We start from the raw sequence: 26,495 nt of genomic DNA, 5'->3' as shown, positions 1-26,495 counted from the left end.
CAGTCCTACAATCTTTGTTCTGTTTTTTTAGGTATGATTCAAACCATTTTTTTCCTATGCCTTGTATACCCAACGCTTCCAAATTTTCTAAAAGAATGTCCTGGTTCACAGTTGGGGTTGGGTTGTTTTGAGGGAAGAGACCAAACTGTGAGGTAATCGGTCTCATCGGTTTAGGGAAGGACGGGGAAGGAAGTCAGCCGTGCCCTTTCAAAGGAACCATCCCGGCATTTGCCTGGAGCGATTTAGGGAAATCACGGAAAACATAAATCAGGATGGCCGGACGCGGGATTGAACCATCATCCTCCAGAGTGCGAGTCCAGTGTGCTAACCACTGCGCCACCTCGCTCAGTGGTTCACAGTGTCAAAAGCTTTGGAGAGGTCTAAATTTACTCCTACAACACCATAATCTTTTTCTAGATTTTTGATTATTTGTTCAGTGTAGCACAGTACTGCTGTTTCGGTATTTTTACGTGCTTGGAAGCCATGCTGATTTCTGTTAAGTAAATTATGGTCATTTAGATATTTGTTGATCCGGCACTTCATCAGTTTTTCTAATATTTTTGAAAATGCTGGGAGGAGAGATACTGGGCGATAGTTTTTTACCTTGTACTTGTCGCCGTTTTTAAATAATGGCTTCACTTTTGAAATTTTCAGCCTTTCTGGAAAAGCTCCTTCACTGAATGATAAATTGGCTATGTGTGCAAAGGGCTTTGCGATTTGTGGTGCTGTCCTTGTTATGATTGACACAGGCACCTCATCTATGCCAGCCGACATTTTGGGTTTCAAACTTTGTATCACTTTCAACACTTCACCCTCATTTGTTGGCTCTACCCTCATCCTACAAGCTGTTTTTGGATATTCAGGTTTTTTTTTCGTTTGTAAATTTTAAGCTTAATGAAGTTGTTGCATTTATGAAATAATTGTTAATATAATTTGGCAAATCTTGTTTATTTATATTGACATTTTTTAAATTTTTGAGGCTAATGTCCTGGTTTTCACAACTCTTCCCCATTTCAGTCTTCACAATACCCCATAGGGCTTTTGATTTGTTTTCAGACTGTCTTATAAAACTATCGTTACTCATGAATTTTGCTTTAGCAATTACTTTTCTATATACCCTCTTGTAATTCCTGACATATTCTATGAATTGTGGGTCTGTGGACATTTTCATTTTAGAAATTAGTCTCTTTAGGGTTCCACAGGAAGTTTTGATGCCAGCTGTGATCCAAGAACTTGGCTTTGTATTGCCATGTGACCTGATTTTTGACAGATTTTTTGGAAAACACATTTTAAAATATCCCATGAAAATGGAAGAAAATGTGTTATATGCATCATTTGTATTTGTTGTGGATAGTACTTCTGCCCAAGCCTCATTAGTTAGCATATTCATGAATTCTACACAGTTCTCTGTAGAAAAGTTTCTTTTATACATGAAGTGTGTTTTTTTCTCTTTCAGTGGCCTTGAAGGAATTTTGAGGACAAGAGCATTGTGGTCTGATAATTCCAAATCAGTATTTGTTACTTCAACTTCTGTGCATCCTACATTTGAAAATATATTATCAATAAGACTGACTGTATTATTTGTTATTCTTGTGGGTGTGTGTATGTGTGGAAGCAGGTTGAAACTACATAACAGATTTAGGAACTGGTCTTTTAGCCTACTTTCACTCATAAGATTAATATTGAAGTCCCCACACACAACTACAGTGGCTCTATCGGTGAACAGAGTATTAAGCAATATTTCTAATTGGTTAAAGAATATGTCTGCATCACCAGTAGGTGGTCTGTATATTGCTATGACTATGACTTTTCCCTGTATTTCATTCAACTGCACAGTTGCTGCTTCAAAATGATTTTCCACACTCAATGATTCAGCTTCACACCTTCTTTTACAGCTGATACTTGGATTGGTAAATATACATACACCTCCATTTTTGGTATTTTTTCTACAATATTGACTTGCCAACTTAAATGGATGAATGTTAATGCTACTTAGTTCAAAACTTCTGCACCAATGCTCCACAATGCACATGCAGTCAATATTTGCACTGTTCATAGCTACCTCAAGTTCTAATGATTTATTTCTAAGACACTGAATGTTTAAGCTTAGAATCTTCAGGTGATGAGGATGAGAACTGGTTACAATTGTATTTACATTTTGTGGTGTCACACTCCGTTCCTTGCTTTGGTGAGGTACCAAAAATCCTCCAGAAGGACAGGTTTTCTGCACCTTGTAGGTCGTTCACTGGGATATGGTGAGTTGCTTGCTGCTGCTGCTGGTGTATCTCCCGGTGTCATTGATGCTGTCATTTCGTTGTTGTTGCTGTTGATGATGATGATGATGGTGTAGCTGTTTCTGATACTTCAGGTGTTGGTTCTGTTGTTATTGATATGCTTCCTTGTGAACTGCTAGCACTTGGGGTGTTTTCATGCGATGTCAGAACATCACACTTGTCTTGTATTGGTGATGCTTCATTTTCAGATTCACCAAGTAGTTTGTGGGTCTTGTCCTTGAGTGGAATTACGTTTGAACTGTCACAACTTACTTTCGTTTTGGCATTTACTATTTCTATTATTTTTGCAATTACGAAATGTTTTCCTAATCTATTTAAGTGGAAACCATGTCTAGTATGGAATCTCCTTCCTAGTTTGCTTATATCAATTAAAGTCACATTTTCAAATCGTCTGCATATCTGTTTCATCTCACTATTTGCACTTTCCACTTCTTTGTTAATGCAGGACCATTCCGCTAGGTCATGGCGATGTGGTACTGAAAATACAATGATGTTAGTACATCTTAGTTATTATGTGCTACTAAATAACAACTTTGAGGTGTGAATAGATTTTTACATGTTATTGTGTTGTAATAATAATAATAGTAATTTTATTGTCATTCGGCCACTACAGCAATAGACAATGTCAGGCATATAATACAATATAAATGTTAATTCAAAGAAAACAAGCGGCATGTCATTAATACTACAAAATTATATTACATTTGAAATAATCATTGATGTCATAGAATGGATGAGCAACTAGCCATTTGTACAGTTTTTGTTTGAATGCTTGTTCAGGTAGATCTTGTACATATTGTGGAAGCTTATTAAATAATTTGTGCCCCATCAGTTCATAGCTGCTAAGTGACTTTGACAGTCTGTGGTAAGGAGTATACATGCATCTGCTCCTTCTCATGTTGTAGAAATGTATATTTTCTCTACGTTTTGCTTCTGGTAACTTCTTTTTTGTGTGGACTAAAACATAGTAAATATATAGGTTTATTACAATCATGATTTTTTGTTCACAGAACAATGGAAGCTTTCACAATTTAAAGCATCTAGGGAAGAATGGCAACGCTGTTTTCTTAGGGTGTGTAAATAATGAGGCAAATAAGTGCATTATAAACGAATTATCATTCTAGAAAACGTGTCCACTTTTATCTGCATCCTGCTCTGTGACTAGTTTGCCCTCAAACATACTTTAATCCGTTAGGAAATAAAAAGTTAATAAATAAGAATGAGTTTCCTTGAAGTAAAGTGAATGGTGAAGCAGCAAAAGTTCATACACGTTCAATTCTGGACAGACATCCAGATTTCATGTCAGAACTGAAGTTACTGGGACCCTTGCTTCGTAGCCTTCCGTCCGATTTCAGCGTTGAAACGTTGGCAACGTGTAAAAGGTAGCCCTGGAACGATCGTGCAGTAAGCAAAATTTGGTTGAGTAGCGGACCATTTTGTCTTGTGGTGCTGTGTTCAGTATACAGCGTATTTCTCGGGAGAGTTTTGGTGTACCCGATTTTTTTAAAAGGTGTCGAGTGAAGAACAAAAACGTGTTCAGTCGCTTGTAAGTAGGTACACAAATACATGCTTGTTAATTTTAATGCAACGGGCTTCAAATATGTGTGAATGCCAATGCAAAATTATGCATACAATATTTGGTGGTGCTACAATTCGCTGAAAAAGAAAATTCGAAACTGCTGCGGTATCAGACAGAAAGGGCGAATGCTTTACATTATTTCAATGGGTCAAATTAGTAGAAATAACTGTCGTACTGAGCATTGTTCCTGTTTGGTTACTCAACAAATACTCTCGTAAACAGAGAGCCCGATTTTGCACTTTATTATGTTTTACATGTCCGATATTATAGCTATATATACCGCAAATAATATATTGCCAAACGTTTTTTAGAATTGTGTCTCGTTTTTGTATTACCACTATTCTCTTTATCAATGATTTCTATAAATCAATATGTGAAGTATCTAGTCAGAAAGCATAGTATAATTCATTTGGACTGTTCGTTAATTTTTTCGGCTTATATCTACTGCAGTCGGAATTTGCAATGCACAAATATCAATAGAGGAAGAGGCATCTGATTAATTTAGGAAGATATGAGCCCAGATTATCAGTGGGTTCAGAATCTCTTTCTCATGAAAACGCAATAAAGCTGCGGTATTCTCCATCAATACCAGTTTTACTAAGAAATGAGCCCCCTCCATGCTAATGACCTCATGTAAATTTGAGTCTTGTAATTTTGGTGGAAGTTTTCCATTGTATTGTTGAGTCACTTGTATGCATGGCTCCTCCACAGATTGTTTGTAACAAATGTATGAGCTCAAGAAATGTTTCAAGTGGAGAGAAATCAGAATCGTACAACATTTGAGACGTTCAGATGTATCATTCTACCATGAGAAAATTACCAGTAGTAATAATATGAATTTTTAATCAGTGGATTAGAGCTAGTTTTGTTTATTGTGTAAATAAATGAATTAATGATATCAAAAGGAAAATTCACACGAGAACACTACAAAACTGTTAGGAGAAAGGAAAGATGGCTAGTACATACCTTCAGGAAGCAATATTCCATCTAGTGTCAATATATATTACACATCTAAAATAAGAAAAAAATATGTGTGTGTGTGTGGGGGGGGGGGGGGGGGCAGTATTTGCAATTTTCCCACCTGAAGGTGTGGTAAGTAGGCATATTGGCCAACCATTGTCTTGTTGTTATTTTACAGTTCTCTCTTGAAAGTATCGATGTTCCCATGCATTTAAGCAATCTATAACTAATAATACAGTTATGCGTTTCCTTTCTGTTGGACTCCCTTATAATTGTATTTGTTCAAGATTATATACACACCAACTCTTAAAGTTTAACCACACCATACCGTATACTATTGTTAATGTTAATCTACCAAGATACTGAAAAAGGGCATATCTCTACTGTATGTTTAGGTACTTACATACTTGTAAGTATAATCTTTAATTATCAGAAATGGCACATTCTGCTTATGTGGTATACGATTCAACCATGGATTACCCCCTAATGTCTACTTCAGACTAATGCGCTAGTGCTGTTACTTGTGCAAAAACAAGTATTGAACTCGTCTGTTATACTGTAAAAGAACTTAATCACAAATCTGTGATGGTATACTTGGATACTTTTATAAGCTCTGTCATGATAGTTAGTAAGTCATCCTAGCTTTTATAAAAGATTACTCAACAATCTTTTTATTGTATTGTAAGAATGAGCCTTGATTTGATATTTACGTAGTCCCATACAATACTAGCCGAGATTTGGCTAATTAATAGCAGTACGTAATGTTGGAATTTCTTTGATTCTCAGTTTCTGCCACATTTCTTTGATGATCGACTTGTTAAAAACGTAGATGTTGGGATGCATCCTGAGAAACAGTTGCAGTTCCCTTTTTGGTGTAATAAGAGAATAGTTTAGAAACTGCTAGAATGTATACAGCAGGAAAGTATGCAGCAGGAATATATACCATACATTTATTCAGTTGTGACCACTAAATGTGGAAAATATTCTGTTTTATTTTAAAGTACACATAGCCTGTGTTTGTATATGGGTTATTTAGGAAGTATGCAACAGAAGAGATAGATAAATAATTTGTTCCCTGTGAGCATTAAGTGAGCAAAGTATGAAATCAATCTTGTCTACAGCATCTGAGCTTGGCAAATTCGCTCTTGACATCCACTGATTTTTGTATTTGCGACTCTTCTGTGAAATGAACCTTAGACTGCTGAATGTGATACAATGTTCTACGTCCATCGCTTTAGTGGGGTGCAAATATTAAGCAGCATTTGTATTTGTATGGTCAATAATGATTTGCTCCTGTAAAACAAGGTGCAATTTGAGAAGGACATATTAAGGTGCCAAAGAGAAAATATTGGCTTTAGAAGAGGACTGGGGGACAAGAGGAACAGGTCAAAAGGGGAGGAGTTGTTCTACCCTTCATTCTGAGTGGCTTGTTGCCTCCACACCCCCATCCCAACTTCTACATGGCAATATATCCTGTAAGAAGAATATGGAATTCTGAAATCTAGGAGTACTGGAATTGTGCTCCTAATGGGATGCACTAGTCTGTGTATCTGCCTTTTTTGAGCCTATAAAATTAGAGAGAGACGTAAAGGCTAGCCAGTAGTTACCTTTTGGTGTGAAAGTTCAATACTGTCAATAGTCATTTGAAAATGAAAAAGAACCAGAAACTGATACTAGCTTTTGCAACTATTAGTTCCTTCCTTAGGGGTAGGTTGGAGAATGTTAGAAATGAGTGGCAAGCCTCTCAGACCGTAGGATGATACAGACCTACCTGCTGACAAGGACCAGAGCAAACACTGGCCAGCTACTCTGTCTCTTCGTAATTTTATAGTTTTCTCAGGGGTGTTTTTTTTGTGAACTTAGTTCTTCTGCCAAGTGTACAGATGCAGTGTGTGTAGTTCTCAGCAGTTCTGTGTACTGATACTCTGGGATTAGAGGGTATCTAATCTCTGTGTGGCCATCCAGATCTAGTGTTTCTGTAGTTTCCCTAAAATAATAATCAGTTTCTTTGATGAGACGGTTGTGATTGTGTTCCTCCCTTCTCAAAATGAGTCAATGTTGTTTTCTAGTTACCTCTGCTGAAGAATTACAGCCTCCAGCCTTCGCTATTTCCATGCAATAAATATAATTCCACCTCTACCGCAATGCCCTGCCAGTCTGAGGATTAAACTCTATCATCGGACATTTTAATGTTGAAAATAACAGCCACTTGGCAAAAAAATGTGCTGCATAGCCCTACAACGTACTCTATCGCCTTCCTAAAAGTTGCTGTAATTGTCAACATTAAAATGTCCGAATATGGAAGTCATTCCTCTGACACTGGTACTGTTTTTAATAAAGGACTTTGTGTTGGCAGTGGAATTCTCTTTGTTACATTTAATAACTGTTATGGGTGCATCACAAGACTTATAAGTTTCTTTCCTTTCTTTATTTTTGCTTGTCTGTAGCATTGTATTTGATGATTAGTCCACATCCCCGAAGACTCTTTCAGTGATGGACTCGCAGAGTTTTGTGTGTGATTTTAAGTTATAATTTAAACATCATGTGGCTCCCAGCCTGGTGCCATCTTTCCTGTTAGATGCCACTTTGACAGCTTGCATGGCAATTTTTCTGCTTATTCACCCAGGTAACTTCAAATTTGCAGTTTAATTATTTCAGACATGATCTTTAATTTTTAGGGTGATAGCATATTGCTAGAAACTTGCTCTGGATATCTGGTGGGGTACACAATTTGATCTTTTCTGCACCTGTTCTGGAGAACTGTTTCTGTTGTTGTTTGCATGGATTTTAACTCTTTCGTGGGCCATGGGAGACATACTTAGCACTAAGTATGTTACTTTACAGCATTTATGGGAATATCTGTTACCACTTCTGTATGCTCCTGGCACCTAGTTTCAGCCTGCTGCACCAGCTTTAGTTTCTACTTGTTGTGAAATATAGTCTTCAGGACTGTTGGAAGTATATATCCCACCAGACAACGGTGTTTTAATGGTTCTTGGGGAGTATGATTACCACCAAAGTAATTTCTGGGAGGTGCTTGGGAAGTATACTTACCACAGAATTAATCTGTCATTTGTATCCTTGGGAAATATACTTACCACTAACTAAGGGATAGACCAAAACTTTTGGGAATACATTTTACCACCTCTGTCTACCCCAGACATCTTTGGTAGTACATTGCACCAGGTGTATGAAAACTGCTACAACAATCAGATTCTATAAGTTGTGGGATCACTACAGTTGTTGGAACAAATTGCTTCACAATGTACATTGTGATCTGTATCAGCTCATATCTTTATTGCATCATAAAGTTTCTAGGGTTGTTTTCAAATTGTGGTAAATAAGCTTTATCACTGATGTTTGTAAATAAAGTAATAGAAAACATAAAATAAAAACAGGAAACACTGTGAATCTTCACGTTTTGGCGGCGCAAAGACTGTTCCATTAAGTTTCGGGTGTGCAGCCGCAAGAAATCTCCTTAGTGGAACACAGGAAACACTGTTCACAATTTTTTTTTTAACGTGAAATGGCAACATATAACGGCTCACAAAAGGGAAGAGGAAAATCCATTTACCGCCATATTTTCAATACCCCACAAAGGTGTCATGGTGTTATATGTACCACCATAGTTTTTGGTCCTAAATCACAAAAATAAAATTATAAAAAAAAATACAGTCAATTGATCACAATTTTAATATGATAGCATAAAAATTACTTTCACTGAGTTGCTACAAAAAATGCACTGAATAATTAATGAGTCAAAATGTAAGTACATCCATGGACACACAGCATCGTATGATTTGCAAAATTAAGGTTATTTTTCAACTAATCCTGATAGTGTGGTACCATAAATTGCATTAAATGATTTAGAAGCAATGATCATTGTGTAAATAGTGCCATATCAATGTACTCAGTTGTTGCTGTGAACCATCAAATAATTTCTGACTCCCCATAACAATTGATGATCCTCTTCCATACCTTTCTGGACATTTTCTAAAGTCTGCCAAGGATATCTTAGCAATATAGCCCATCTTATGCTAGATGTTGGTAAGAGAGAAAGCATTTTTCTCAAAATGTATTACAATCAATGTGGGTTCACACAGTTGCAGTTGCAAGAAGCTGCAAAATGCCATTAAAGTTTTAACTACTGAATATGCTGCAAACTCTCAATGTTTTCGCTGTGTAGCCTGGCACCAACATATGACAACATTCAAGTATATCAAAACAGGGCATAGGTGTCTTCAGTACTAGGCCTAGCTATTACTCAGATTGAGTGCATTTTGCAACAAACTTTTTGAAAAATTCAAGCTTTAAATAGCTACCTGACAAGTGAACCACATAATTACTTTTCCAGGGGAGCTGTTTCTGCATGACTGGATAAAGTTTTGCAGAGTGCTGCAGTGTACTGCATTGATTTATATGCTGTACATGAGCAGCCTCATGAAATTTTCAGAGCAGGCCCCTTTTACATCTTAGCAGTTCTCTAAATCAGGAGTTAATTGCCTGTCATAGCACCAAACTGCCATTTTCTTTAGGACTTACTGGAAATTACTTTTAACATTTATTCTCCCTGTAGATAACTGTTCTGTCTGTGAAATATCTGTAATTAAAACTAATACTGTTTGTTAACTGATTAAAGTGTAAAAATACTGTAATATTCCTATTACAACCCCTGAAGCACACTAGATATTATTTCAGTGTCCTTACATACCTTTCGATCCAGAATATTGACATGTATTTTACTAGTTAAGAAATTTTCAATCCAACAAGAAAGTCTTGAAGTACATTTTGGGTTTCAGAAGATCAATATTTTTGGATACCACACTGATTTCTATTGATAAATGTACTTTGTTCCAGGCCAGTTAGTGTGTTTGAACTCTATTGTGTAGGATTCTTTTTTCCTAATTACTGCAAGTGATATTGTCTGGCAGTCTTATATTTCAAAAGTTTTTAAGGGATGTTAACAGTGCTCTTTCCCTGTAACTTGAGACATTTCTATATTCAAGGGATGTCAAGAGTGAGCTAAGTCACTCACAGATTGTGTAGAACTTGAAAGGGGCTCAATTAGTTGTGTTTTGGTAATATAAGGAGCTTTTCAATTCCACTTGCACTGGTTGCTATAACCCACAACCAGATGGACTGCTGTCTATGCTCTGTTAACTTCTCTAAGAAACTGAAAAATATTTTTTTGTGTAAATTTTTGCATTGATTTTGTTTGTAATATCCAGGACGCATGCTGTATTTTGATGTGATTTCTAAATCTACAATAGCAGTCTTCTGATGAATGATAACTTTTAATTTTCTACAATTCATTAAGTTCGTTAATGTTGAGAGGGTTCTGTAAAAGTATAAAGTTTGTAAAGCTTTTCTTCATTAGATCTTGAAACACTTGGCTCATGTAATCACTGCTCTCACTTTATTTTGAACACACAGTTTTTTCCTACAGTGGTATACGTAAATCACTGCTAAGTAGAGTATGATCAGATTTAGCACCTTAATATATCAATTGTGTAGAGCTCATTATTGTGGCAATTTTAAAATTATTATTATTATTGATATTCAATATTAGTGATTGGTTTTTTAATATTCTCTGAATAGGAAACACTTAATTCCTTTCTCTCTTGTGCATTGGTCAACTAACAAGAGTAATAAATGTATACCTTCTGAGTTTTCTCAGAAGTACATGCTGTAATTTTCATCCTCATGCTCATTTTATTCTCCTTACATATATGAAAGTTTTGTGTGCAGTTATCATGGAAGGCAAATTATTACTAGATTTTTTTTTTTTTACTGTTATGTGATGGAATTTGTATCTGCTACTAAAAAATAGTTTAGACGTAGACAAGGTATGTGATCAATTGAAAACTGTTGAGTTCTTTTCTGATGTCTTCTCTCATTGAAGTTTTTTTTTTTTTATTATTTTGTTTCAGTGGATAATTCGTAACTAATTTTGTGACTTTCTGAAGGCAACAACTGCAAAGCTCACTGTTCAGAAAGAAAAGTGAAATACTGTTCCCATTTCTTAATTTGCATTCATTTGTTTACTCTTTTGTTAATGGTAAACTGTCTGAGTGATTGCTATCAATCTGTCTGCATTCCATTCAAATACCCTGGGGCCTTTGCTGTTTCCAAGGTTGGCAGTGGCTGATAGGTTCTGGCCTGTGATAGGCTGTTGTTATGCTTCCTCTGATTGGCTGACAGTGAGTGTTGCAAGATGATGAGATAGATTGTGTATGGCACTGCATATGTTGGAGCAAAGAACACACACATTTACTTCTGTAAGTTCTTGCACTTTTTAGATTTAGTGATAGTCAAGTTTTCTAAAAGTTAACAGTAATGTATTTAATATTAAAAGTTAGGTTTTATTTCCTATTGGTAGTAGCAACTGGAGTGATATTTTAGCTGCAAGAGTCAGTAAGGAACTTAAAATAGCTGCACTTAGCAATGCACATATATTTCACTGCAGAATTGCTGGAAACTATGAGTATGACACAAACATAAAAATTAATTAATGAGTATTTAGTGCCCTTTTGCCACTGGAAAAGAAGTATAATTGGGATTTGATTGTTATTGGTGTATGTTATATGAACTGAAAGTGCAGTTTAATATAATCAAAGTTAATGTTTCTGCTGTGCTCTTAGGGCGATTCAGTTTTGCACGTGTGTTGCAATGGTGAATAAATTATTGGAAAGCTCATTTCTTAATGTAGCTCTTACTACTTTAGATGATTCTGGTGATGTTTTGAGTAGAAATTGTGTTATGGTGAATTGATACTACCAGTCTTTTTTTTTTTGGGGGGGGGGGGGGCATCATACTGTATCACTTCAGTCAGAAATTTGTGAATACTTATTCATTGGTCTATCATAGGGAATTTTGCTTGCAGGGGACCTGCATATTAATGTAACAGGTTTATAATTAAAGAACCAGAACTCTCTGTAAAACTATTTTGCATTACAACAAATTAGACTTTTCCTTGTAATGTGGGGCATTGTGAGAGATTCATGTTATTTGTACAGCAGTTGTAACATCTGTCTACAACAATATGGGTAACTTACTATTACGAAAATGGGTTTCTTTCCATTAGAGAGAGAGAGAGAGAATGTTTGCATGTCTTCTTGGCTATTAATATTCATCAAGTGATTTTTAAAGAAAAGATTCAGTTTGAAATTTGGAACTATTGGCATCTTATAATGATATAATGTGGTTTGAAAATGAACTGCCATTTCTTAAAAATAGTCCATCATATCAGAAGGAACAGTCAGTTGAAAAACCTATAGTATTACAAGAAGACAACGGAGTTAAGTATTCTGGTTGTGAAGATTTTCAGTAAGTTCCCATCTAATATAAAGTAAGGAATTGGGAATCTCTGGCATTTCAAAAGAAAAGGAGCCACTCTTTCTACAAATTATCTGAATAACTGAATTCAGAGGCTGAAAGTTTCTGTTAGCTGCATGGCAAATAACAATGTTTCTTACAAAGCTGTGTGTGAAGTAACAAGGAGCTGTAAATAGGACTCAGTATTTATAAATGTAAAATAATAATAAATGTTACTGTGAAAAATGCCACTGTAATTAAGTAAATGTTTAGATACTAATAGCAGCCATATATAGTAAAACTGAGGAGGAAGCATCATTTTTGAGAGCAGCAAATTTCTTACTAACATACTTGATTAGGTTTAGATGACATGAGTATGAATAACGTTATCAGTACAGTTATAATTTCTTGTGAACACAGCATACACATTAAGTTTCTGTGTCTTTGTCTCATGTTAATGTGTTTCTTGAACTGTTCCAAATCCCTGAAGGGTTGCCCTCCTCAGCAGGCTCTGCAACTTATAACTAAATGAATACTTACCTTTAGGAGCCAAAATTCTCAGTGCAGCTGAGAGATACATTTAAAAGTAGAAAAATAATTATACATCGCTTTTAGAACTATTATTTTGCTATCCTTAACCAACGAATTCGAGGTGATGTCTTTCACTGAAACTGGAATTTAGCCAGTGGGACTCACTTCACCTGTTTTGTTCCGCGCCAGGAGGAGGCAAATGCAAAATGGTAGGGGTGTATTAATTATCAGCAGTCCAAACATATGGTGAATGATGGTATCCATTAGGGAAATAGCAACAAGAGATAGGAAAAGACACCAGATGCCCTCAGTGTGTACACCGAGGGCCTCATCCAACATGTTGAAGAGGCTATTCCAGCAGACATTGAGGGAACCGGATGCAACCAGCTGCAGATTGTGGCATATGTTGGAACAAATGATACATGTCATTTGAGGTTATACTTTGATCATTCCAGTGACTGGCAGAGAAAGTTGAGAAGACCAGACTTGCACGTGGAGTTTCAATGAAGCTCACAAAATGCAACATTGTCCTCAGTACTGATTGTGGCTTGGGTTGAGAACTGTAGGGCCATCCTAAGTGGGGCAGGTGTGTACTAAACATCAGAGGCTGCTACCCAGGTAGCAGACTGTGTGTGGGATGCATCCTTGGACTTTTTTGATTAGGTGACTCTCCGTCTGATCCAGATAATGAGAGCTGTAGGAAATATAGAAGTACAGGGCTATTACAAATGATTGAAGCGATTTCATAAATTCACTGTAGCTCCATTCATTGACATATGGTCACGACACACTACAGATACGTAGAAAAACTCATAAAGTTTTGTTCGGCTGAAGTCACACTTCAGGTTTCTGCTGTCAGAGCGCTCGAGAGTGCAGTGAGACAAAATGGCGACAGGAGCCGAGAAAGCGTATGTCGTGCTTGAAATGCACTCGCATCAGTCAGTCATAACAGTGCAACGACACTTCAGGACGAAGTTCAACAAAGATCCACCAACTGCTAACTCCATTCGGCAATGGTATGTGCAGTTTAAAGCTTCTGGATGCCTCTGTAAGGGGAAATAAACGGGTCGGCCTGCAGTGAGCGAAGAAACGGTTGAACGCGTGCCGGCAAGTTTCATGCGTAGCCCGCGGAAAATTGGCTCATGCCAGAACTGGAGACCGACAGCGCCGACTTCATCTTTCAACAGGATGGTGCTCCACCGCACTTCCATCATGATATTCGGCATTTATTAAACAGGAGATTGGAAAACCGATGGAAAACTTGTGGTGGAGATCATGATCAGCAATTCATGTCATGGCGTCCACGCTCTCCCGACTTAACCCCATGCGATTTCTTTCTGTGGGGTTATGTGAAAGATTCAGTGTTTAAACCTCCTCTACCAAGAAACGTGCCAGAACTGCGAGCTCGCATCAACGATGCTTTCGAACTCATTGATGGGGACATGCTGCGCCGAGTGTGGGAGGAACTTGATTATCGGCTTGATGTCTGCCGAATCACTAAAGGGGCACATATCGAATATTTGTGAATGCCTAAAAAACTTTTTGAGTTTTTGTATGTGTGTGCAAAGCATTGTGAAAATATCTCAAATAATAAAGTTATTGTAGAGCTGTGAAATCGCTTCAATCATTTGTAATAACCCTGTATACATGTAAGACTGAAAGTACCTGCCACAGGAGAGAGTATTAAAATCCTAGTGGTTAACTTCTGAAGCATTCACAATGAAGTGCTCCTGAAAAGCAGTGAAGCTCACATAATACCAAGCTCACATAATACCAGGTACAGAAAACTGGTTGAAACCGGAAATTGATAGCAGTGAGGTTTTGGGGAAATTTTAATTGTATGTTGAAAGGAAAGCCAAATGGGAAATGGGGGTGGAGTATTTTTCCCAGTAGACAAGAAACTCAAATTCATTGAGATAGAAATTGGAACTGCATGTGAGACTGTTTGGGCAAGACTCAGTATGAGGGGTAGGCAGAAAATTGTAATTGGATCCCTCTATCGCCCACCTGGCCCATCTCCTGATGTGACCAAAAGCTTTAGTGTAAACCTCAGTATGCTTGTACGTAAGTTCCCCAGCTATACTGTAATCATCTATGGAGACTTTAATTATCGAACCGTTAATTGGGAAAATTACAGTTTTGTTAGTGTGATAAGATGTGTGTGATAAGATGTCCTTGGAAAATTACTAAATGCCTTCTCTGAAAAGTACCTAGAACAGATAGTTCTGAACCCCACTCTTTGTGAAAACATATTGGGCCTAATGGCAACAAATAGTCCTGACCTCTTTGAGGATGTCCACATCAAAACTAGTATCAGTGATCATGGGACAGTTTCATAATAATGATTACCAAATAACAGAAGGCAGCTGAAACATACAGGAAGATATGTATGTTCAGTACAGTAGATAAACATATCAGTAGTTTCAAATTTCAGTGTGGAAGCTGAAACTTTCAGCAAAGGGCAGGAGCATGTAGAGGAACTGTGGCTTAAGTTTAAAACAATAGTTGACTATGTGCTGGATAGATATGTATCCAGTAGAACAGTTCATAATGGGAGGGACCTCCGTGGTATTTAGTCAGTGTAAGGAAACTTCTAAAAGAGACAGAGACTACTGCATAACAAGGGGAAAAAAGAAAGCATTGGACTGTAGATAGAGAGATGCTGAATGAAACTTATTTGGCTGTCAAGGGAGCGATGCGTCAAGACTTCAGTGACTTCCGCAGCAGAATATAATCAAATGTCCTTTTACAAAACCCAAAGAAATTATGGTCATATGTAAAGGCTATTAGTGGCACCAAAGTTAGTGTCCAGTCCATAGTGAATGAGACAGGAACGGCATTGAGGGTATCAAAGCAAAAGCTGAAATTCTTAACTGCGTTTTCAAATGTTCCTTTATGAAGTAAAACTCAGTTTAATCCTCATACCACTGAAAATATGAGTGAAATTAGTATTAGTGTCCGTGGTGTTGAGAAACAACTGAAATCATTAAAACTGAACAAAGCTCTGGGGACCAATGGAATCCCTATCTGATTCTATAGTGAATTTATGGTTAAGTTAGCCTCTCTTCTAACTATAATCACTCGTGGATCCCATGAACAAAAAACTGTGCACAGTAGTTGGAAGAAAGCTCAGATCACACACGTATACAAGAAGGGTAGTAGAAGTGATTCACAAAGCTAACACCCAATATCCTAGATATCGATTTGTTTTAGAGTGTTAGAACATATTCTGAGCTCAAACATAATGAGATGTCTTGAGCAGAATGACCTCCATGCTAACCATCATGTATACTGAGAACATCGATCATGTGAAACTCAACTTGCATTTTTCTCACATGACGTACTAGAAGCTTTGAATCAAGGCAGTCAGGTAAATGCAGTATTTCTTGGTTTCCAAAAAGCATTTGATTCAGTACCATGCTTATACTTATTGTCAAAAGTTTGATTGTATGTGGTATAAAGTGAAATTTATGACTGTATTGAGGACTTTTTGGTAGGGAGGACACAACATGTTATCACGGATGGAGAATCATCGTCAGATGTACAAGTAACTTTGGGTATGCCCCAGGGAAGTGTGCTGGGACACTTGCTGTTCATGTTGACTCATGAACATCGACTTAAGCTATCCTGAAAACGTCTCCCAACAAAGTTTCTAGAATCTGCTTTAAATGATGACTTAGGAATATATCACAATGCCCTATGTATTGTTTGCACAGGAATTGCGAGGACAAGATTAGAATAATAATAGCCTGTACAAAGGCATTCACACAATCGTTCTTCCAGCACTCCGTATATGAATAGAAAGGTAAAAAACCCAATTTACTGGTATAATGGGACACATGTAGATGTAGAAAGAAGGGCCAGGCATTCAGACCTGAGTTTGATGGGAATCTACCTGTTGTGAGAACATGGATAGATGAAGATCATCTCAACAGGTCTCTCTCTCTCTCTCTCTCTCTCATCCTGGGTCTAATTGACAAGCCCTCCTTTCCAACCTATCATATTTCCATCCTGAGGAAGAAACTAACAATTCTGAAGGTTAGGTTAAGTTTTTTTCTACTTTTTATTGTTTCTTTTGGCAGTATTTTGAATTTTCCCTCTTGAAGGTAGTTACTGGCCAACCATTCAGTATTCTTGTAATAGATAAACAAAGTTATTATGATATGTATAATTAGGTAACAAGTTTCATTTAATTCTACAAGTTACCATTGGAAGTTGTTTGCTGAGTGCTTTATGTCTGGTATACTTCAGTTCGCACACTGCTGCATAAAAGATATGGCTGAGAGATTGAAATTCTTTTTAAAGCTGGAAGAAACCCATGTCTCTCTGTAATCTAAAGTAAATATATTTTGATTATTTAAGGTTTACTATAACTAAAACTGTCTTAATTTGCTGTGCAGAACATGTTTGTATCTGTTGTGTTCCTCAAAGCAGTTGTTATACACCTAGCTATGATGCATTAACAGTTATTTCTATTTTCTTTATGTATCAGGGCAACACCTTGTCACAAGTTCTGTGGTCTATTTATCTCTGTACAAGTCAGTGTTTCTAATTGTAGTACACAATTTTTTTTTATTCACGAAACAACATACATTGCTTTTTACCATCAATAATACCAACTTAAAAATAAGAAAACTGATGAGAAAAGATGAGTTTAATAAACTGCAGTACCTGTACTATTTAACGGCAACTTTTTAAATTGGTATAATTGAAAAAAAAGGCAATTTAGCATGCTATTAAATGATGGAACAAGACTCCAAGGAAACTAAAATGCATTTACACTATTGCATATAACAATAAATAGTAATACAGTAAATGCTTCTATCATGGCCTCAACCATCTACTATTCATTATATTTCAACCATCTATTATTCGTTATATTGACGTGCATGTTTTCAGTAATATAAGTGAAAATTTGTGTTTCTTCTTATACTAACAATGAACATTTTGTGTTTGTTTTTGACTTAGATTGTGCTGTTAGTTGTCTATATATTAATACTCTGTGCTACAGAATGCCATCATAACTGCAAGGTCAGTTGCATAATTTATTCTGAAATAAGATCTAACATGCTAACAATAGAAAGAATGTAGATGTTACTTTAAACCAACAATAAGTAATGTTTCTGTGGATAAAAATGCATATTATATCCATAGAAAATGAATTTCTAATTCTGTTGTACTTCCGACAGTCTTTTGTAACCCAGCACATTACTAATAACGAACAGGTGTAAAGTTTACATACCAGCTGATTTTTCGTCTATGCATATGTGCTGTGTGGCATATGGAAACAATTAGCAGTAAATATTCTACCACACAGAATCTGAGAGTCAATTGAACTTACTGATACCAAATGCCAGCATGCTTATGTGACGTCACATGTGTGAAAACAGAAAAAAATAGAACACTGGCAATATTTCTTTTCTATATATGTTAGTTTTTGGAATGTGGGTTGTGGTGTCATACTGATGTGTAACATAGCCTAATGTCTAGGATAGGTTGAAAGGTGACAATTTGCTTGTGAGTTGTAACACTATTGAATGTTACAGTTAATCCAAATATTTCATTCTCCTATCTGTGTTTTCGTTAATTATCTATATCTAGATGAGTAATTGCTGAGGCTAGGCTACACTATTATTGAGATTATGGAGCAACATCATTGGGTGATGGTTAAAAGGTTAAAATGTTCAGCTCTTATTTCAAAATATTTGATAAACTGGTTATGTTACCTTGGTTATCACCAGAAGTAGTACCTTCAGATAATTTTTAAAAAGTCAGGGTATAAGAATGTTAAATGGGTCGTGATGTCCACTAAAATGTATTCACTTCAAAACAAGTCAGGTGGCACAGTGGTTAGCACACAGGACCTGTGTTCAGCAGGAATGAGATCTAAATCCCCATATGAATTTAGGTTTTCAATGGTTTCCCTAATCAGTTAAGGAGAATGCTGGACTGGTTCCCTTGATAGGACACCGGTAATTTCCTTCTTGTTTATTACCCTATCTGAGCTTCTGAATGGCCTCAAGTGACCTCATTGCTGACAGAATGTCAAACCCTAAACTTCGTGTCCACCCTCTCTACACTCTTTCTTGATATCCCTGATATTTGCTGTTTTAGAATGTAATGCATCTTGATAAAAAACAATGACTAACAAAATACCCATAACCTCTATCGATTTTTGAAATGGGAGACAAGGCTTCCCTTATGCTCAGTCATTAGTGGGTCACCATGTGTGATTCCATAATGGAACTCTTTGCATGATGAATCCACATTTGCTATTGCTTCACCAACAGATTAAAAATTAAGTCTGGTTGTGGTATAACTGAGACATTTAATGCTTTCTTACAACTCTGTGTTGGCACTGTGCACAATACTTGCAAGCTGTGCTCATTTGAGTACATCTGAGCTTTTGTCAAATATAAGTGAAAAACCTATAAAAGCTGCGGCGTTTTCTCCCAAAAAGGGTCCCCAAATGTGTGCTGTGATGTCCAGAAATTGATGAGACTCCGTCTGCTCTTTTTTTTTTTTTTGAGATACACGGTTTGACTAAAAGTCTCACTCAAATAGGTGTCTCACATTGTAACTTGCTCCAACAACTATTTTGCATATGTCCCCCCCTCCCCCCCCCCCCCCCCCCCCCAGGGCCAGATGTGGACACTGAACACAATTTATTTGTTATAAACTGTAGATTAAAACTGAAGAAACTGCAAAAAGATATGAATTTAAGGTACTGGGGCTTGGATAAACTGAAAGAACGAGAGGTTGTAGAGAGTTTCAGAGAGAGCTTTAGGAAATGATTGACAAGAACAGGGGAAAGAAATACAGTAGAAGAAGAATGGGTAGATTTTAGAGATGTAATAGTGAAGGCAGCAGAGGATCAAGTAGATAAAAAGATGAGGGCTAGTAGAAATCCTTGGGTAACAGAAGAGATATTGGGTTTAATTGATGAAAGGAGAAAATATAAAAAATGCAATAAATGAAACAGGCGAAAAGAAATACAAATGTCTCAAAAATAAGATTGACACCAACTGCAAAATGGCTAAGCAGGGGTGGCTAGAGGGCAAATACAAGGATGTAGAAGCATATATCACTAGGGTAACATAGATACTGCCTACAGGGAAATTAAAGAGACCTTTGGAGAAAAGAGAACCAACGGTATGAATGTCAAGATGTCAGATGGAAAACCAGTCCTAAGCAAAGAAAGGAAAGTAGAAAGGTGGAAGTAGTGTATAGAGGGTCTATACAAGAGCGATGTACTTGAGGGCAGCATTATGGAAATGGAAGAGGATGTAGATGAATGTGAAAGGGGAGATTTGATGCTGCATGAACAATTTGACAAAGCACTGAAAGACCTAAGTTGAAACAAGGCCCCAAGAGTAGACAACATTCAATTAGAACTACCGATAGCCTTGTGAGAGCCAGCCATGACAAAACTCTTCCATCTAGTGAGTAAGATGTGTGAGACAGACAAAATACTGTCAGATTTCAAGAGGAATATGATAATTCCAGTCCCAAAGAAAGCAGGTGTTCACAGGTGTGAAAATTACTGAACTATCAGTTTAATAAGTTACAGTTGCAAAATACTAACACAAATTCTTTACAGACAAATGGAAAAAACTAGTAGAAGCCGACCTTGGGGACGATCAGTTTGGATTCCATAGAAATGTTGGAGCACAGTGTGGCAATACTGACCCTCCAACTTATCTTAGAAGACAGGTTAACGTACGGCAAATCTTCATTTCTAACATTTGTAGAGTTAGAGAAGGCTTTTGACAATGCTGACTGGAATATTCTCTTTCAAATTCTGAAGGTGGAGGGGTAAAATACAGGGAGCAAAAGGCTATTTACAATTTGTACAGAAATCAGACGGCAGTTATAAGAATTGAAGGGCACGAAAGGAAAGCAGCGGTTGAGAATGGAGTGTGAAGGGTTGTAGCCTGTCCCTGATATTATTCAATCTGAATATTGAGCAAGCATTGAAGGAAACAAAAGAAAAATTTGGAGTAGGAATCAAAATCCATGGAGAAGAAATAAAAACTTTGAGGTCTGCTGATGACATTGCAATTCTGTCAGGGATGGCAAAGGACCTGGAGGAGCAACTGAATGGGATGGACAGTGTCTTGAAAGGAGGGTATAAGATGAACATCAACAAAAGCAAAACGAGGATAATGGGATGTAGTCAAATTAAATCAGGTGATGCTAGGAAATTAGATTAGAAAACGAGACACTTACAGTAGTAGGTGAGTTTTGCTATTTAGGAAGCAAAATAACTAATGGTCAAAGTAAAGAAGAAATAAAATGTAGATTGGCAATGGCAAGAAAAGTGTTTCTGAAGAAGAGAAATTTGTTGACGACGAGTATAGATTTAAGTGCCAGGAAGTCTTTTCAGAAAGTATTTGCACGGAGTATAGCCATGTATGGAAGTGAAACATGGGCGTTAAACAGTTTAGACAAGAAGAGAATAAAGCTTTCGAAATGTGGTGCTACAGAAGAATGCTGAAAATTAGTTGGATAGATCACATAACTGATGAGCAGGTACTGAATAGAATTGGGGAGAAGAGGAACTTGTGGCACAACTTGACTAGAAGAAAGGATCAGTTGGTAAGACACATTCTGAGGCATCAAGGGATCCCTAATTTAGTAGCCTATTGGAGGGAAGCGTGGAGGGTAGAAATTGTAGAGGGAGACGGATATGAATACACTAAGCAGATTCAGAATGATGTAGGTTGCAGTAGTTATTCGGAGATAAAAGAGGCTTACACAGGATTGAGTAGCATGGAGAGCTGCATAAAACCAGTGTTTGGACTGAAGACCACCAACACAACAACAACAACAACAACAACAACAACAACAGACAAGGTGACAGAACCAATAAGGAAATAGTTTTTGCTAAATATTATCATGATACGAAGTGCATGAAATTGCACAGCAGCATAATGGAATATATTGTGCATAATGTTGTCATATAAAACAGAATATTATGTAAAATGTAAACTGTACACTTAGGTTCTTGTACAGACGTAACCTCAAGAAATGCGACAATATGAAAATACCCAACTCGCAGTCAAACTATGACATTGGAATGCAAAACAGTATCCCTAGAAAGGCTGATATACAATACAAAAAATACATAGGAAAACCAGTAACCAAGTTAGTTCATAAAAGCCCACCCAGTAATTTGTCAGTCTTGCACTATCTATGCGAAAACAAAATTAATCAAATTGTACATTCCACCGAAACAAGTAATTAGACTCAGTAGTTCTCATTGGCTAATGTATACTACTACTACTACATCCAAAGTGAATGAATTGCCAACAGCAGCATGCAGTGGTATGGAGCATATTCCCCCATAACCTGAATTTACCCCTAATATGAGCTATTCTCTGAAACGGCAGGTTCATCTTAACCCGCTTAAGCGTGCTATGCATCCTGTAGTTTAGCATATTTTTTGAAAACTTAGGTCTTCAATTACTGAGTGGGCTAACATAAATCTGTTCTCATATTCTCAACCTATTAACACAACACAACAAAATAAAATTAATGGTATGAAGCAATAATTATACTGTCATTTAGTGTTGATGGCCATGTGCAAACTTTTGAGCAAAGTGCTTTCTTGGTGGTTTTATCGGACAATGTGTAGGAAATTCTGTCTGCACCTACCATCTGCATATCTTCATTACTTTTATCACTTGGTAGACTGCTTTTCATCATAATTCATAGGAATATCATTATTTATACCAGTCATTTCATTCCATGAATGACAAAATGGCTGATATTGAAATCACCTACCATGGACCAGAAAAGCAATTGAAATCACTCAATATAGAGGAAGTCACTGGACCTGACGGGATACTGATAAGATTCTACATAGAATATGCAGAAAAAATCTCTCTTCTTCTAGCAGCAGTGTGCTGTCGGTGTGTGGAGGAGTGAAGTGTTCCTGATAATTGGAAAAAGGTACAGGTCATTCCTGCTTTCCAGATGGGTTGTCAAACAGGTGTGCAGAACTACAGGTCTGTATATCTGATGTCAGTCCGTTACAGAATTTTGGAACATGTTTTATTCTTGTGTATTATGACATTTGTGGAGACTGAAAATCTTGGATCATTACTCCTTCCCTTTTCTGTTTACAAGATATTTTTATCCTTTTAGGAAGCCATGCCTTTTTAGATAGTTAAAATTATTTTTCACTGTTTTAAATCAGCATCTCCGCTACATGATGAAAAGCAACTGTTCTTTTCATTATATTTTTATTTCATTGAATTCATCACAGATGTAATTAGCATTGAAATAATGCACTATGCACTACTGTGTAATGTTTCAGAGTAATATTCAATCATCGGTTGCTGACAAAGAACAACTCCAAACCAAATAACAACACTTTTATATGTGTTGGAAAATATGGCTTTCTTACATCACAGTAAGCAACACTATTCAACATCTGAAAGGTTGTTAATACAAATATATGGTGTTTAACATAATGCAGTTTTCTGTTTGAGACATGTATCTGCTTTCAAGATGTGTGTATGTTGGTAGGTTAATGTTTAACATCCCATTTATGTGAAGGTCATTTAGAGATGCCAGTTTAATTGCAAATGCATTGGGAAGAAAACCATTTGTATCTTGTAGTTTAGATGAACCAGCTAGCCAAGTGGAGATTTGAATGTTACTACTCCAAAATAAGAATCCAATTACTCCGGATTATTGGAGTGCAGTGGTTCCTACAAAGCGAATTAGTTTCATCGCTACCTTAGCAATCATACCTTGCCATTCTGGGTGATACATACCATCAGTAATAAATATACATAAAATGCATTCTGTGCGTGCATATTATGGTGGTTTGTATGCTACATAAAATTGTGCAACGAAAAAAGTACACACTTAAACATTTTATTTCTTTATGTTTATTAGCAATGTGTTATCTCTGTAACACTGGCAATGATTTTGTTATACTTAAACCTTTGCACCATATACCTTCCCATGTGTTACATGTCGTTCTACAAGTGCCTAAATAAAGTCTGTTTTTCCAATTACTTGAGTACATGAGAATAAATTATTTTTCAAAGAGTTGTGTTCGTGTTTGGTTTTAACATGATATTCACGAAAATGTTTTTGTTTCCCCCATCGGCATCCCCCAAACATGTACTCTAAATTTCGCTGTCACTACCTAAACAATACACATTACCAAATATTAATAGGTTTAAGTAGCCGTAATACATCCGCGTCGCAGCAAATCAATGATTTCTTTGTGCACGAGCAAAGATAAGTATACTAACTGCCAACGATGTAGTGGCAAACAGAATAATAATAATAATAATAATAATAATAATAATAATGGTTCATCAGCGAGACTTTTGATAGTAGCGCGTAGGCTCTCGCGCCAGGCCGCTGAAGATGTGTTTGTTCACGTTGTGGCGCCATGAACGAGTTTCGAAAGAATGTAATTCCACATTGGGTTGTAATATGTGCAGTTATATTTGTTTCGTTATGTGAAAGCAAGGTACATATCGCTAACTTATGCAATATTCAGAATAAACGACAGCATTTCACCTTGTCTTGCGGAAGTAACGAAGCGTCGTATATGTAGCTTCATTGTCTATTATTCTAATGCTCTGTTTTCGTTTCAGGAAAGCGCAGCGGCCGTCACGTGATGTGTAAGCGCGGTTGACGCTTGCCATCTCCCGAGGATACGTAGTGAAATATCTCTGCGATTATCTTTGCACACGGTTCTCAGCGTTGGAACGTAGAAAATGGAGAGTTGAGCGTCCGTGAATGTGTGAATGATTTGTTGTGTACAAACTTCGTAGTGAGGAGAAGTGTTGGTAAACCAACTTCAGTTCTGCGATAATGATACTTCGTGATTCGAACTGTTTATATCTTTCTAAGTGGTGAGAAGTGAATGTTGCATTGTGTGATGACGTTGAGCTAAGCTCGCGCTTAAATGTAAAAAAGGGCGGTAAATTTTATTACTCCTTAGAAGTTCATTGTATTTCATATTTACGCATCATGGATGCAGAACCATCCGCAGATAAGGCAGCCAGTTCTAAAAGGCGCAGTAGGTCGCGATCCACGCTTAGTCGGCGGAGCACAGAGGACTCCAGTAATGCGGATTCCAACGGTAGTAGTGTAGAGAAGGAGGTTCCCTCAAAGGACGCTGAACTTCATAACGGTGCAGTTGGCGAAACAGAGGATGCGATCAGAGAAAATGCCCCTAAAACTGCTACAGAAGTGTCCAGTGTTAATGCTAAGGGGGAAGAAAGGCATGGGGAGAAAGTACCGCGTGTTGGTGATAAGTGGAAATTGCACCTGGACCTCTCAGATTCCTGTAGTTTATCAGAGAACGATGCAAGTGATGTTGATGGGATATCCGCACCATCTGCTAGCAATCCTGCCGACGAAGGCCAGGTAGAGGAACCAGAAACAAAACCGAGTGTACTTAAGGATGATGACAAGAGGGTAGCAGAATCTGTTGCCGATGATACCAGTGTGCTGTCCGACACATCTGAATTCTGTGGATTCGAAGACTCTTCTTCAGATCAAGACTATATAGAAGCTTTGATAGCCATCATACGTAAGTGAAGTGTCCATCATTATGTAAATTCAGCCTTAGTATTTTACTGAGATACTTTAATGATGGCTTTTGATTCCTGGTTTATGCCGTATAAGAATAGTTAAATTGTTAAAAAAAAACACTCGATGATGGCATATATTTAGATAACTGAAATATATATCATTGAAGTTAAATGTTTGCTTTACATTAGACCATTTTGCACTGAATAAAAATATACACCTGTAAATTCTTCATTGAGGTTACTCACTGGTGACATGATATAACTCTCCTAAGGTGTTAAATATTGATATTTTTTCTATTCTTATGCTTTATCGAGTATGGGAATTATGTCGTAAATATTTTTTCAGCTTCAGTTATGCATTGCCTAAAATGAATATGGGAGCATAATGTGATTTGTGAACAAACTTTTCATATTCACTGCTTTTTAATTAGCTGCTATTAATTTGTCGATTCAAGCAAAATTTCTTGAATCTTCATGATGTATCGTAATATTAATTACTCTCTACGTTTTTCATGTGTCTCAGCACATTTTGATTCTATGCATCATTTGATTTGCAGAAAAATGTGAAACTACAGATGATGATTGTTGCCTAAGCTCTGATGAAATCCCATCATCTCCGAAGACGGAGCCAGGTAAGCAGTCAGTTTGTGGGTGGGTTAAACATACTTGTACCAGATGTTGACTTTGACCCATGGTGTGAAGCATCACATATACACAAGGAGAGACGTGAGAAAACTGATAGTTTTTATTTTATAAATTTACTAAGTTGTGTTGTCAGATTGACATGTAGTGCAGCCACGGTACTTAAGTTAGGTTGGAATGAGACCATTGGATTGTGATTTGGCAAAACTGTGAATATGGTGTCATGCAAGTAACAGGAAATCTTGACATTGTGCATATTTTACAAGTGTTGGATACTGATGAGTGGTTTATGTCTGCCAGTTTTTATGCCATAGTTCAAAGTAGGGGTCGACTGAAGCGTCTGATCCCACCTGTCAGCTTTGACCCGTGATGTAAGGCTATTGTGATGCGTGATGTCACGAAGGCGCAGACTTTGGTTTGTGAGTGTGGGGTGTTTGTAAGTGTCGTGTTGCGGTTCGTGGTGCCCTCTGGTGGTGTGCTTAGGGGTTTCATGTTGTGTATTGGGTTCAGTTTGGTGTTACTGCTTCTTTGGCTAGTTCTCGTTTTGGCTGTATTTGGAGCAGAATTGGTTTCAGTTAACGTGTGTTAATTTGAGTAAATTAATTT

The 26,495-nt window shown here is 37.0% G+C and overlaps 1 protein-coding gene across 4 annotated transcripts in view; it reads left to right on the top strand.

Annotated features, from left to right (window-relative positions):
- Positions 1 to 3,683: 3,683 nt before the first annotated feature.
- The window catches only part of LOC126106893 (uncharacterized), a 206,511-nt gene continuing 183,699 nt past the window's right edge, over positions 3,684 to 26,495 (top strand). The window contains exons 1-3 of one of the 4 annotated variants that reach the window (XM_049913305.1): positions 3,684 to 3,840; positions 24,303 to 25,246; positions 25,805 to 25,879. In XM_049913305.1, the coding sequence (XP_049769262.1) occupies positions 24,682 to 25,246; positions 25,805 to 25,879 (640 nt within the window). In that variant the 5' untranslated portion in view covers positions 3,684 to 3,840; positions 24,303 to 24,681. Of the gene's footprint in view, positions 3,845 to 11,046; positions 11,112 to 24,302; positions 25,247 to 25,804; positions 25,880 to 26,495 lie in introns of those variants that run through there. The other 3 variants (XM_049913306.1, XM_049913308.1, XM_049913307.1) reach the window with 3 other exon arrangements.

This window comes from Schistocerca cancellata, chromosome 10, assembly GCF_023864275.1.
Source record: "Schistocerca cancellata isolate TAMUIC-IGC-003103 chromosome 10, iqSchCanc2.1, whole genome shotgun sequence".
NCBI classification, from domain to species: domain Eukaryota; kingdom Metazoa; phylum Arthropoda; class Insecta; order Orthoptera; family Acrididae; genus Schistocerca; species Schistocerca cancellata.
Note: the sequence above shows the minus strand (reverse complement) of the source record. Positions and strands in the feature narration are given on the sequence as shown.